Source organism: Amphiura filiformis, chromosome 3 (assembly GCF_039555335.1).
Source record: "Amphiura filiformis chromosome 3, Afil_fr2py, whole genome shotgun sequence".
Lineage (NCBI taxonomy): Eukaryota > Metazoa > Echinodermata > Ophiuroidea > Amphilepidida > Amphiuridae > Amphiura > Amphiura filiformis.
In genome coordinates, this window is record NC_092630.1 from 70,113,393 (window position 1) to 70,129,481 (window position 16,089).

Consider the following 16,089-nt stretch of genomic DNA (forward strand, 5'->3'; position numbering starts at 1 on the left):
TTTACCCCTCAATGGTTGGCATGCAAACATAATACAATTCTCCCTTTTAGTACATTGGCCATTGGCAATCAACTTCAAAGAAACAGTTTGTCTCTGATCACCTCAAGAAATGTCCCCCATTTGCCTCCCTGAATCCATCAGCAATACAGGTGTATTCAATTCATCTCCTGACAAAGATGTCAAGATGCACAAGACAATGCTGGCTGCAATTTAGCTGATACTACCTGGCTTCAAACTAGGTAGGCAATATCCTATAGCTATTGGAACAGGTGCAGCTATCATGAAATCACTGCGGCATGGGACCCTAAAATGAAACTTTGTTTCTAGTACAAGTAAAGAGGTAATTGCCTAGTTTGTAAACTTGTATATTAAATTTATAGTGTTTCTGATAGAAAACTGTGATTGTGAAGGCTTGGCATTTATTGTTTAATTGTTTGTTTGTCCCTATTCTTTCCTACCATTGGCCACTTTCAAGACATGTAAATGTCGACACAAATCTTATTTTGGCCACCCCAATTATTGATGGCGGCTCAAATATTTTAACACTTCCAGTATGGTCCTGTTTAAGACCAAGATACATCAATCTGGAAAAAAAACCCTAAATTTATTTTTGGTCATATTTGGACCAAATTTGTTCAGAAGATCAACAGCTACAAGTTTAAACTGCATGAAGCAAAATAGTAACTAGTACTAGTAGTATATCACTTCTAATGAATTCTGACATGGCATGATGACAGCCAGACCTATGCCAAACTTAAGTCATAGGCTGGTAACAAACACCGGGAACAAACACCACCGATTTAAACCTGACAGGGTATCCTAAGTACCTCCGATGGAAATAAGACGAGTGAAATTAGAGTGGACACAAGAGACATGATGTAGACAGACAATTGCAGACAATAAAACTAGCTAGACAGAACACCACTTTAACTGTCAATTTCTTCTATGAGGTTCAGGTGTAATAGGAAAGGGCCTTCGATAGGGAATCATAATAACTGGAAATCAATATAATACATGTATCATTAAAGAGGTACAGGCTAACAACAATAGTGATAATTAAAAAGTTCTCTAAAACAGGTTTGTTAAACTTGTGTTTCCTTTCTTTTAATAGTTTTCATAACCTTAGGCTCATTGTAGCCTTATCAAAATTTGTCCAATGCATTATCCGGTGATAGTAACTGTTGTAGCTTCCAGGTGTAAAACTCCAAATAGTCCAGTGTCTAACACAATGATAAATCTGCCATATTGGTTTCTCATGCAAAGAGACCAAAATAGTGTTAATCAGCAAAGCCCAAAATCAAATGATAATTTTGGTCTTTAAGCTTGAGCATTACAAATGTTTTCACATGTAATGCTTAGTGCGTATCTTTATAATGCAGAATGCAATAAGCACGCTGGTGCATGACAAAATAATGCAGACGTACACTATTTTACACACCATGAGTGATATTCAAACATGGTGGCCCATCTGCATCCAGGGGGTGGAGATGGAGCACCAGCACCCAGGAGTCTGGGGCATATCCATCCAGGGGGTGGAGATGGCACAAAAGAACCCAGGAGTCTGGGGCATATCCAGGGGATGGAGATGGAGCACTACCACCCAGGAGTTTGGGACATATCCAGGGGGGGGAGATGGAGCACCAGCACCCAGGAGTCTGGAGCATATCCAGGGGGTGGAGATGGAGCACCAGCACCCAGGAATCTAGGACATATCCAGGGTTGGAGATGGAGCAAAAGCACCCAGGAGTCTGGGGCATATCCAGGGGCGCATAAATTTGTGTGTATTTTTGCATTTTTCTCAAAAACTAATAACACAGTGGTAACAAAAGTTATGTATATTATAGGGCAAGGAATCCAATTAGTACACTGGAATTTCAGTGACCCAAAACAAGCGGTTCGTTAATTATAAAAAGAAATAAGGTACCACTAGGATGTACCTCATTTCCTATCATATTATACTGAACTGCTTGTCTTGAGTCACTGAAATTTCATTGTAGTAATTGGATTCCTTGCCCCAATAATATACATAACTTTTGTTACCAGTGTGTTATCATTTTTTGAGAAAAATGCAAAAATAGTCACAAATTTACCACAGGGGTGTAGTACCCCCTTAAAAAGATTTGCATTACCCTTTCTGACCGACCCTAAAGTCTGAAAAAATAGTGTAGCTTTTTTTTAATACTTGAATTTTCATATATTTATTATAACATTTTCAAAATTTGTAATTCATAGTGCACAACTGCTCAATAGTTTTTTTTTTTAAAGCCTGGCACACCTTATTAATAATTTTTTGCCATCATATATTTTGTGGTGAAGTTGCAATTTTTATTAGTGTATGCGGCAAATTTTTTTAATTTTTAAAATACCAACCAAATCTGACTTTGGAGCTTTAAAGGCCTCAACAAACAAACAAATTTGAGCACAGTTTTTGTCAATAACTCAAATCAATATTATTGCAACATTAGACTAATTTCCCTTGAATTGTGTCACATATAATGTTAATTATTAAAGTAAAACATCTCAGAATTGTTCAAGACCAGTTTTGATAGAGCAAATGTTAACAGCACTATGGTCTATCAGTATGTAATGTAAGGGAGGGGAAATCCCCTGGGATATCCGCTCATCAGAGGGAAAATCCCTTTTAAAAATATAGTTTACTGAACTCTATAGAATGATTGATTCAAACACCTTCTGTGTGCATTTATATAAGGCTATCTGTATTTGGGTAAGCAATTCTGTATCTTACTGAATGCACAATGAATGTTTTCCGTCTACCTAGTAAATAATTCACATTTGGATGGTGGCTACATCAGAAAGTCGATATTCCAATTCCTGCAGCTGCCATCACATCATGAGGCCTTCAAACCACCTGGGAACTTACGATGCAGTACCAACCACTGCTAGTCAGTTTGCTGTACTTAATTCAACATGAGGAGTTGGGTTTTCTCTGTTAAAAGATGATTGGGCAACATTTACCATATATAAATGCTTTAACTTGTCATTATATGACAAAGGCATTTATATATTAGGTAAGCTAGTCTCAGATCTCCATTCAACTATTGAATTAAACAATTATGATTGATTGCCTTTAGATGAAATGAAATGATGGCTTGGAATATAATACTGCCCTGCCAGCTTTATTAGACCATTTTTGAGTTACTACTTTCCAAGCTTTAACAGATAACCTCAATTCACATATTGTGTAGCCAATAGCAGCAATACAACATCAAGCCGTGTTCAATAACAATTTCCCTATACACATCTTCCTTCGTCTTCAATTCATATTCTGCCCCAATCAATGTCAGACATCTCTGTGTAAAATGTGATATCTCACAACACGGGCATAGGGATAACATTGATTTCACAAGAATGAACTATAGGAGCTACATAGAGGAGAGTTTGGACATCAACACAGCTTGAATCAATATCATGTCAAAGGCTCAACAACACATACAAACACATTTCCCCTTCAAATGCTCACATACATACATCTCATTGTCCATACCGAGTTCACAGACTACCTTTCAGATATGTCTAGAAATAGAAACCGGCTGTCCTTTGAGGGGGTTGTATTGTATACCTGACCTAATATCAACAAAGACTTCCTTATAGAATTGCAGATTCACTTACTTGTTTTGAACATGAAAACTCCAGGGTATGATTTAAAATTAGGGCACAGTAAACTCAATGTTCCTATCCAATTTCAACACTACAAAGATAATATTAATTCTCTGTTCTTTGTTGAAGTGACATATGGACCGGTCATATTTGAGGCCAGGATAGGATACAGAATTTTAACACCTCTGTTACTAAGGACTAGGTATCTAATTTGTACCAGACCTGTCAAAACATTTGAAAATGAACACAGGAGAAATGAATCACATAAACAAATCTATTAAGACTATATGGCATTTCATAAATGAGCACATATCACTTGGTATTCATCTTAATACAAGCATTGCTGAAGTGGAATTATTCTACTCTCATTATCATCATCACTGGGCTATTTACTAATTCACTAGGTTGCCTCACTCTACCCACTCACTCTGAGTACTATTGGGGAGCTGTATATGAAAACAGTTGATACTCTATAGGGAAGTATTCTACTAATGTTATTTGGTGTATTTTCCAGACATGTTTACTATCAGATGGAGATACATGGGTGGGTACATCTGGAGTGGGGCAAGAAGTGCTAGTTTTCCCCCAACCCATCAAATTGGCAAAACCTTATAAAATCAGCCAATATCTGAGAACAAAAAGCTAACTTTAGTCTCTAAGCCCCAGAAATTTCAACATTTTCAATCCTGGATTCACTCCTTGTGATGCACATCACAATTCAAACAAATCTTCTCCTATTTGAACCAATTAACACCATGAAACAACACCTTTTATATTCATTGTCACAGCTACATCACCACATCCTCAAAGCGCAAGTAGCATGACATTTTCCACAGGGCGGCCGGTTCTCGTGTTTCATCTAGTATTGACTCAAATGTCCATTACCGACCAACCAAGCGTGCTTCATCTTGATGCATCATGCACTACGTGGCCCTACGGCTATCTAAGGTTTTCTTTTAAACCAAAAGTGCATGTGTCAAGTTTGCCACAAATGTATTAGAAATGTATAACTTCCTTGTCATGAGGCCACTTGAAACGTGACAAGTTTGAACTTAGCAAGGTGTTATGCGGAACAGGCTTTTTTCTTTTCTCCCCTCCTCAGTTATTGCAATGTCTAGTCGTGCACACCTCATTCTGTGATAACAAACTTTCCTGAAAGGCTAGGTTTCACACAAAATAAGGAGAGGAATTTTAGTCTTGGACATAAACTAAGTTTAGTGCGACTCAACTCCATTTGAATTCAATTCAGGAGTAAAACTGAGTTTAGTCCAACAAGGTAAAACATATGATCAACTTTAATTCCCAAAGATAACAAATAGTTGGATATGAAATATGGTTGCATACTCTTAATAATCAAATCACTTTTTCAAGCTCGTTGTCTGCTTCATGCTCTATGGTAAATGTAAGGTAACAATAATTCAAGAGTCCAATTGAGAATAATGATATTCTATAACAAATGTGTTTTGGTGCATATTTGTGATGTGATCAAGCAAAATGAGTCGGGAATATTGATTTTGAGATATAGCCAATAATAGCATTCAACTTCCTTAGTATTTTATTGTTCTGAGCAACAATAAAATGGCCATATCTCTGGAACCGTATATCAAATTATGAGAGGGTTTTCAGCAAAATAAAGCTCAGAGCTTGGCTCATGTAATAAAAATTAAAAACTGAATTTTAGATTTGATCGACATCAGACTCATTAATCACATCACATTTGTTATAAAATCATAATGCGGGGCTATTCATCTTTTATGACTATTTTGGTCTTTAATGTATATTTTAAACAACTTGTTGCTTTATAGCAGAGAAAATTACAAAAAAAAAGCTGCCATTTTAGACAGTAACCCTTAAAACTTACCACTATGACGTTGAAGAAATCATCATCAGATAGTGTTTTGATAACAACGCGTACTGTATGCCTTGCTATCTCCATTCGCAACCCTGTCATGCTGCCGCTGGCATCCATTAAGATCACGATGTCTTTCGGTGAAGTTGCTGCTTGAATATACCTGCAAAGAAAAAATAAAACTTGAATTTTAAGTCTTAGTAACAGAAATCATACTTGTTATATTAACATTAGTATGACAGTTAGTTAAGGTGCTAAATGTACCGATGTGGTTATTATCCTCACATTGTTCATCTGGGAATGCACCTTTATGATTACATAATGATATATATATATATATTTGGGAATGATCACAATCATCTAAACAAAGTAAAGAAAATTATTATTCACTTATTCTAGACTTAGTCAAGATGAACTGAAATTAATTTTCTCCCATCCACACACAATCTTTGTTAATCTAGAGACCATACAAGACTTTTCCCAAAAACGAATTGCTGCATAGGTAATAGGGTTAGACCCTCCCTCTTCCCATCAGAGAGGTCCTTTCTCTTGCCTTAAATATGGTTAAAGCTGCACCTGTTTCCATATGAGCGTTAATTTCCTTTTGTTTTATGTATTGCATGTTTATTTCTGCCCTACGGCAGCAGCTTGTACTGGGCTTTGATTCTTTGAAAAAGCACATTTAAAAAAATAAAATATATATGTATTTAACTAATTCAAAGTTAGACCTTCCAGAACAGAAGTCGTTACTCAGATTTCATGCCTAAAGGTGATCGTCAGACGACACTATGTATGTATGTATGTAACAAGTAGCCACTTGGAACTCAGCTTGGAGCTTTAATCTATGAAATATAACCCCTAATTGGATGAAGCAAAAATGTTAATCCACTAATCAAGCCACAAGCGCTGAATCTTGGTTCTTAATGTTACTAAATGAAAGAAATTTTTTGATCATAGTAAGAATTCATGCATATCAAGTGAATGGATTGTTAAAGTCTACCACAAATAAAAGGAAATGTAATTTTTTTTCTTAACTATCATTCAGGTAGTTGATAAATATGTAGGCTGCTATATTCCATTTTTCCTTTGTATTTTTTTCCATTTTTGCCCCAAGGATTTATCTTTTAATTTTGCAACGAAAGAAGAAAGTTGTCAATTTTGATTAAAACACTTTTATAGACAAGTGATGAGAAATATTGAAATAGTTTGCCTATGAAATTCAATTTTGACACAGAAATAGTTGAATTTCTTGTCCTGTGGTATGAAATACTGATATTTCAAAGAAAACTTAATTGACACAATTCAGGGGATGTCAGTCTTGATTAAAATCTAAATTTGAAAAGAACGGGAAAAATCCCATGTGCATTCTATGTTAATTATGTTCATTTTATCCTGGAGCTTAAAACCAAGAAAATATGACTTTATACTAGAAAGATTATTCCTGGATGTTCTAGAATCACACACGGTTAACATGGTTAAGCTTTTTTGCAACATTTAGTATTGGATTACATGTAGTAAGACTTAGTGTTGATTACAAATAAAGTAGTAAAATAAGGTTCTTCAAAATTCATATTGTAAGCATATGCAGCATAATAGGATTTGACACCTGTGTAATTCTGAGAAGTAAAATTGTACAAATTCTGCATGCTGGGAAATTCTGGAACATTCTTATCTCATGTATGTGATAAAGGCATGTCCACATGGAGGGTTTCTTGCTTAAGCAACACAGTTCTCGAGCAAAAATCTGCTGTGTTAACTGTCTTGAGAATGTCAATCTCTAAGTTTGTCACCCAATTTATTCTCAAGAAATCTAGAAGATATTGTGATCTGGGATTGCTATATTTCCAAGTGATCCTCCAGTTCTATATACCATGTGAACAAGCTATTTTGTGATATCTTCACCTATGACCTTATTGTATACAATGTAGTTTCAATCAAATGCAAACTGGAGAGGTGACAGTCAGCTTCTGGTTGTAGTTTCAAAGCTAAATAATCAAGTATTGTAAATCTTAAAGATTACAGCCTTTTACAGAGTTGTGAGGACAAGCAATCAGAAATTGACTTAGGAATCATGAAGTACACCAATCCTTGTGGATTCCATGACCGTCTGAAAAGGATCTAGATATAGATATTACAAGGCCATGTTATGTACTTGCTTCTGAAGAGTGCTCTTACATGAATTGATATATCACAGATATAAATGGTATTATCTCTTGCCATTTGATGCATAAAAATATTGATATACTTCACTATGAAAGGAAATGACAAATTTCTTTTTGAGGTATAGCATATATTTTCCCTTTCTTGCTTTTCCACACATTTTTTCTTCCCATGCTTGCTCTCTAGCTTCTCTATTTGTTAACTTGTTCTTATTTCCTTATTTCATCAGTTACATTGTCTACGTTTGTCACTAGGTCTGTTTATGTGCCAGATACTCCATTAGAACACAAAGTTGATTAGTGTGTAATATAAAAAAGGTGACCCAAAATGTGTGCCAACAATTCCCCCATTTGCATAGTTTCCTATAATGTTATCATATGGTTTATCAAACCAGTCTCAACAAGTAAGAGTAGTTGTGTGGCACTTTCATTGTAGATTAAACCAAATTAAATCTTCTTCATCTATACATAGGGAGAAAGTTGTTTGAAAGAATTGCCTGAAAAAAACAAGGGCGATACGTGTTACTGTAGTCACGTATTATGATCTGCTTCCTATAAACACATAAAGGTACTTGATGAGTAATGGTAAAGAAAGGAAATCCACATCAGTATGCAAACCATCAAAATGTCATTCAAACATTTCAATTGCTTGCTGTGTTGTCTACGCAAAGAACATGTATATGACAGAGACATCTAAAAACAGAGGCAAAACATTCCATCTCTACTGAATTTACCAAACCCCCAAATCATGATAATATACTGAAATTGTCCATTCCAACATATTACATGTGTCTAACATCCTGACACCAACCAAAATACCTAAAGAACTGTGAGTCAAATATGCGAATTACCTCCTATCTGCATGTAGCTGTTCGTTTTCAGAATATTTTTTGTCTAAATGGCTGCTTCAATCAAAACTTCTTAGTTGGCTGTCTAAAGAGCTCTTTTCAGAGCCACTAAAGAGACTATACACATGTGACTGACACATCTCTGCCATCCATCTTGTTTAAGTTTCACTACCTGTGATCTCTAAGGTTTCCCAGGGATCACTATAATTTGGTTCACCTCAAGTTTGGTAGTGACGTCAATGCTCTTTTCGGTTGCGTCATAGCGTGTTGACAAACCGCCCCTGTTCAAGTCGCGTGTACACTCAGGGCGTTTAACTTTCAGCGTGCGATTCGATACTGCTGCGAGCAAAATACGCACCTACGTCACTACCGAACTTGAGATGAACCAAATTATAAGTGAGGAACTTGTGTGATGCATCTGAATTCATTACAAAATGGTTGACTACTATTTGTGCATGCCTTTTTTAAGGGGAAAATGTATAATTTACACAAACCATAAACACAAAACTTTGCAGACTTTGACCATTTAAACTGCATAGCACATGATAGAGGCTATACATTCTGTGCCAAACATAAGATTGAAATTCAACTGCTGTGAAAGTAAGGACTACATCTGAATCACAATAATTATGTGACCCCGCCCGCCCACTTTTTTATCCATATGCTTATTTACCTTACTGTATAGTGGGAAATTTTATCAGCATCTCTATGCTACTAACAAAGGCACCAAAAAGTTGAATATTAATGATTTTTACCATTTTCTGAATGAGCAAATTGTTGAATGGCGCTTTAAAGGAAAGCTTCACTGTTCAATGCTGCATTGCAATTGTATCTTTTTCAAATTTTTGAAAAATGAAATCACAAAACCAATATAAAAACAAGCAAGCAAACACAAAATCAATAGCAAGGACAGAATACTAGTTACCTTTCAATACCAGTAAGTATCTGATAAATTATATCAAAAGCACAAAATTACATTTGATACTTTTGCTCATTTCTTGCATTTTGTCTTCAAATTAAATGAAACAGTTACTGTATTTTTTCTTGAATTCTATGGAGAATTCAAGAGCTGTACTTTCCCTTCATCCATTATTCAAAATTATATTCATACATACATACATGATTATGTCAGGAAACATTGAAACATAAGGGTTTAGTCAAGCATTTGTAAGAACTATACTTGAATTTTGAAAACCTCAAAGCACGTCTTCAGTGATGGTTAATATACATGTATGCATGACATGGGCCCAGGAAATTTGTGTGTAAAAAGAAAATACCTTGTGGCGAGGAGAAAATGAAATTTTGAACAAATTGTGTGGAAAATAGAATGATACTGTTATCTCACTATTATTGAATGCACTTTTATTTAGAATATCAGCAGAACTGCACATGCATATCTCATGCTATCTCAGAGCTTATCTGTGTATGATTGGAGCATGTCCATTTTTATTATTTTACTAGCCTGTAAATTTTGACTAGTCAAACCTTATTCAGAACTTAATTTACTCTGGCAAGCACAAACACGGTCACTGAACACCTTAGAAGAAGTATTTCATCATTCTAAACAGTGATGCATCTCTTCACACTACATTCATCATGTTTATTCAAAATGGGCTCCATATCCAAAGAGTAAGTGCCCCAGCCATGGGTGGATTTTGTCAAAATTGTTCTGACACATGCTATGACTATCACAGTCTCAATGTTTGCATCTTTATATAATTAGATAGATGGACAGGTTGAGAACAATTATTGTCAAATCAAATGAATCAAATCACTAAACAGTGTTTACCTTAACCTGAAACGCAACAATTTAAATTTGGCAACAGCTCAACTCAATAGAAATCACTTTAAAAAGGATGTTTATTCTATGACAAGGAGGAACAAGAAACCGTTCAGTGCTAATGGACAACAGAACCAGAGGACGCTTTTAGGCTTGGGTTTGTTCCAAGAATCATACGCATTTAGTGTAGGGAAAAGTCAGATAGAAATTGAGTACAATACTTGCAAATCATGTATTGAATGTAATTGAGGTGTGATTACCTTCATAATTACAATGGCACTTTCGTCTATGATAGAGAGTTTTATGCTTAAAGTGATGCCAAACAGCACTTACCCACATAATTCAGTCGGCAACATTATGCCTTGCAAAAAATGGGGCTTCTTTTAAAAGTTTAAAGGCACTGCAATTTTGTTAAAGTAAGTTAAGTTACCTTGTCTATTTTCACAGCTTTTTGAGTGTATTTAGTGCTGATATTCCCTTATCATGGAGACTATTGATCTATCTATCAATATGTACAGGAAGTGCAGTAAGTGCCTACTCAATGATGTGATGATCTGCCATGATGGTGATTTCTCTCCTAAGCTTTTGGGCCATGGACCTACCTTCAAGCAATTCCTAAATTAATCGCAGGCCTATTTACTTATGATTGACCCGACTGTGCATTTTTAGGTATGGGCAATGATGGGCCTACTCAATTATGTGATTATGTGCAATTTAACTTTTTCTCTTCTCTTTTTCTCCTCTTCTCCCTTTCTCTTCTCTCCTTTTTCCTTCTTTTTGGGGGGACCAAAATGTGTGTGTGTGTGGGGGGGGGGGGGAATTTGATATTGTGTTCCCCCCTTTGAAAAGCAAGGGGGATGTGTCCCTCTTGTCACTCAACCAATTTACACCCTTGGTACAGCCTAAGTATTATTGAATTAATCCCTTCTTGCTATGCTATCTACTGAAGATAGCATGGGATAAATATTTCATACCACAGCATATTTTATCACTTTATTCTGTTGTTTCATTGATATTTGAAATAATAGGACAAAAAAGTGGCTGGGTGGAATTAAGTTGGTTTTTTTTCTCACTCTGAATCTTCAGTTGGAATACATGTATCACTTTTTGTTTTTTTGTACATCATAAAAATCAAACTTACCATCCTCTTTTCCTGCAATCGAAGAGATCCAATCCTTTCTCATTCATAGTCCATTTGGCTCCTTGAATAGAAAAAAAAAAAAAGAACAATATAAGTCTGACTTTTTTTTTTATGAAGGTAAAGGTTGATGCCTGAATTCACAAGTCTGCATGTTCAATTGTCTTTTAATGCAATGGACCGTCCTCCCCAGTACATAGTATATGCTGGAGATGAGGGTCACTTTCAGGAGCAACATTTGGTACCCAAATCATATATGCATCCACCCAGAATTATTGTCCACAGAATAAGTCATGTTTAGTACCACTGCCCTGCATCTTGACACTCCAACATTTATCATTTTTCTTTCTCGCCTTGCAATTTATTCATTTGCATGGATGGTTTATATATGGGTGTGCATGAGGATACATACATATTTTGTTTGCGGAGAAGTATATCAAAGACTCGTATAGACATGTAAAAATCTTGGAAAACTTGGCTAGTGGTGAAAGGTACATCTTGAGGGACAGGGTAAGTCAATGTGCATATACACTGTGATACTTGCTACTATGAATTTGATGCATTCAGTTTTTTGGCAGAATCAGAACTGCACACTATAGTCTTGTCACTTGCATTTGGTTCTTGTGCAATGAGACCAGCATATTGTGCAATAGGTCCCATAGGAAGAACAATATCTGACCCATACCACGGAATCATGGCATGTTGCCTATGGGAATCGACCCTATGTCAGGTACCGCATGAGAAAACTCAAAAATAGCGCAAATAACGTGAGCGTACACAAAAGAAACTTTGCGTGCAAGATAAGTGATGTTACCAGGTCTGAATGCTGTACCGGCGTCAGCTTAATTCGAAGTACGCTTAGAGGGCACAGGCATGGAAAATTCCAATCTGTGTGTTTATTAATCTATGATCTGACCTGAGACAGGGATATTTGCACTAGGCCTGACAGGTAGCCAGTTAGGTCTTGTGCAATGAGACCAGCATGTGCAATAGGCCAAGCAGGGTGACCGGGATATTTTGCAATATGGACTTGGCAGGCAGCCATTTGGATGTTACCAAAGGTAAGAAGGCCCTAGCCTCCACCTTTATAGCGATGCAATACAACCATTCTAATTTTCATGAGTAGAACTGGTTCATAGCCGTCTGCTACCCAGCTCTGAGGTAGCCCAATATAGCAGATGATGCGGTGCTCCATCACAGCTTCACTTGTTTTTCAAGGGGGCGTCGGCTGCATTGCAATCTGTGATCAGTTCTAGTACAGCTCTTCAGCATTGTAATTTTATCTGGATGATGGATTAGTGTAGGTGTAAACTTAATGAAACCACATGTGCTAAATGAATAATTAATAAACTACTTTACACAAGATACCGGCCAGGGCACTCAGGAAATACACTGGCACAAGATGGACCAAAGATAAGAGAAAGTAACTTGCATTGGTTATGTGTTAAGGAGATAGAAACACACATTTTCAAGACAATTGGGTAGTTTGTTTTATCATGATCAACTTGTTTAACATCATTTTTCAAAAACTATGTGAATTAAGTCCAAAATTGGTCTTAAAACTTGATTTGGATGCAAAATTTGTAGTAAGTCTTGTGAAGGCATTTTTTCCCTACTACGGTGAAACTCAAAGGATGTTGTGTACAAAAAATGGTCGTGCCGCTGTGTACACTACCACATTTGAGTGGCCTCCCAGGATAAGACTGCAGACTATATACCTAACTCTTGGGTATTAAACTAATTTGAAATAGTTGATTATTTTGAATATGAGAAAGAAAATGTATAACATGCATAAAGAGTGTGGTGTTGTTGCATTCATGGCATTGGATTGTGTATCCCCAAATACAGCATGTATACCCTTACTATGTATAATTCATAACAAACATCCTATTTGAGTTGAATTTCCTTTTTCATCATGTAACAGGAACCCTTCAGTTTGTTGGCAGAATATTTGCAGTCAATATATAACATGCTACGTCAGTACTGTGAATGAAAGATGCACCAGCACCCAACCTATCTAACATATTCCACCACATATAGGTTGGCAATAATACCTGTTGTAACGATGGCTGACATGAAATAACAGTCCTGTCTGTTGGTATTCACAGCTCAACTGATGTTACCACAACATTCATATACATAGCATTTATTGAATATTGATAAACACAAAAAATCAAAGATGGTGCAGGAATGCATGGTAATATCATCAAGTTCCTTGCACAAAACACCGTGAAAATGCTGACGATGAACATACAAATTAAGCTTCTTTTGGAAGTCCAAAACATACAAACAAAAATATATAGGCCTGATAAATTAATTCAAATGCAATATGGGCTTGTATTATTAATAACCCTGATAATTCTTGCCAAGAATAGAAGCAAAGGATGGTGCATAACATGTTGCCAATTCTTATTTTCACTGTAAGAAACATAGTAAGTTTAGTTCTGTTTGTGAAATATGGTCATCAACAGTGCATATTTACAGACATTTTAAAGAGTGGTAGGCTTATCCAACACTCAGTCGCATTTATACCATTCAAGAATTCAGGGGCTGTAGAAATAAGCCCAATCGGCATTGGAAGTTTGCAATGCATTGTAGGACAGTTTTTGCAGTTTTAGGACACTTTGTCCTTTGACCTTTCAGAAAATTCAGAAATATTGGGTTTTTGTACGTACAAAATGTAATCTAAAATGTTTTACAATATTTAAAACAAATATGAAAAATATTAGTATTTTATAAATTAATTATTTAGTATTTTTAATGATCAAAATTATGACAATAATAAGAAAATTAATAATAATTACGTCAATTTTCCCGATATGTCAGAGGTCAAAGTGTCCCAAAACTGCTCTCAAAAACCGTAAGTAAGAATGGCGATTGGGCTTATTGAGATGGATGTAAGGAAGAAGTGAAATTAAATTTCATAGTCACAGATCCTTCCTTACCTGGGAAGTTGCGGAAGAATCCATATTTGCTACCAAAGTACTGCCATGTCAATGTTGGGTCCTGTTCATAGTTCGCAATGAACACCTTGTCTAGAGACTCTGTCTCATTTATACCATTAAGGATTTCGGGGGCTGCAAAAATGAAGATGGATAAAAGAAGATGGATAAGATGTAGTTTTAATCATTTAAAAATGATTCAGTAACACACGCAGACAGATCTTAAGCTATTTCATTAGATTACATGAATTTTACTAAGTTAAGAAAAATGTATTTTCAAAATGACCTCAACCTACGAGTATAGGGCCTTTTGACTGTAGTGATCCAAAACCATGCTATATCATAAAACCTGGCTATATCCATAGAACTGTTAAACCCAGTGACTGCTAATTCCCCAGAATAGTCATCAGCCATCGTTGCCGCCTCATTCAGTGTTTTAATTTTGCTGGCGTTTTCATCCAAGTGGGTTTTAATGTCAGCGTGGACACATTTTTTTAAAACTCTTCTATAAGAATCAATAATTTAAGTTGGCCAAAATCATCTATGACTTCTTAACCTGTCAAACATTTGTTCTTTTACTCTAGCAAATTCTACATGAGTTTGATCTGCTTGCTTTTTTGCCGAATAGAACTTAAGTGTAAATCATCTTCAAAGGCAAAAACAGCTTTTCACTGATAAAAAAATCAGTGTCGCCCTCTGTTGTCAGAATAAAACAATACAAAAGCATGATCACTACACTACTCGTGCTCGGTGAATCACCTGAAGTACATGTTAGGACAGTCATAGTATTTTGTTATTTATCTCTCTGCCAAATTCAGTAAGCAAACTTACCTAGGTTGTAAACATTGGTAGCAACTTGAACTGTGCTGATTGTGGTATTAATCAACAAGTTGTCAAAGTGCTCATTCTCTTCCAAGTCAAACATTAACCTCAGGCTATCCTCTGTGTCATTTTCAAAGGGTTCATTTATCAACATGGCATTAAAATATCGGAACTGAAAAGAAAGAGAAAGTAATTTGTTATTTTACTACCCATTATCTGGCACTCAATACACAGGGAAAAAATGAAGTTTCATGGAAAAACCTGAAACTGATCAAAAAACCTGATAAAGCATGTGAAATTGAGCAAAAACACTCCATAATAGCACCATTTTGAGTTTTGTGTTTTCTTTTGTGACTGGATTAAAGTTAATTCTTTATTACTTCCGTGGTCCGAGCTGTGCGCCTAGCGTAGACGAGCGTATACACAGAAGAAATAAACAATCACGCTGATTGGCTGATCAACGGACTTGACAACAAGTCGGTTGACCCATTGGTCGTCGGCGCGGCGCATTGTAGGCGACCTTGTCACTTCTACACGATCGCAATTCACCATCGCGTACCCGGACCACGGAAGTAATACAAAATTAACTTTACATGCTATCGAGGCATACTCGAGGTGTAGCTTAACCAAGGTTAGATACAGCTGCTCTTTCACACCTTTGGAGCAATTACAAAAGTTCCTTTTGATGAAATTGAGCACTTTTGTTACCTTAGTAGAATCATGTGTCTGCTTATTCCATTTGAAATTCAATATGCACACCTAAATACTGATGATTTGTAACTTGTTCCCCCATCATAGCATACTTTGCACTCCCTGGAGTCCTTTTTCTAGATTTCTCATGACATTGCACACTGGCATGCCCAGGATCTGTTACGGCAAGGGGGGGGCTCAGAGGGCTTTCAGAGTTATGTGGGGGGGCTTAATGGCTAAAAT

At 36.2% G+C, this 16,089-nt stretch overlaps 1 protein-coding gene across 1 annotated transcript in view; it reads right to left on the bottom strand.

Moving 5' to 3' along the window:
• The window catches only part of LOC140149044 (voltage-dependent calcium channel subunit alpha-2/delta-3-like), a 354,589-nt gene that overhangs the window by 97,586 nt on the left and 240,914 nt on the right, over nucleotides 1-16,089 (bottom strand). Inside the window, 4 exon segments of the mRNA XM_072171195.1 lie at nucleotides 5,480-5,630; nucleotides 11,396-11,456; nucleotides 14,338-14,469; nucleotides 15,166-15,328. Coding sequence (XP_072027296.1) covers nucleotides 5,480-5,630; nucleotides 11,396-11,456; nucleotides 14,338-14,469; nucleotides 15,166-15,328 — 507 coding nt within the window.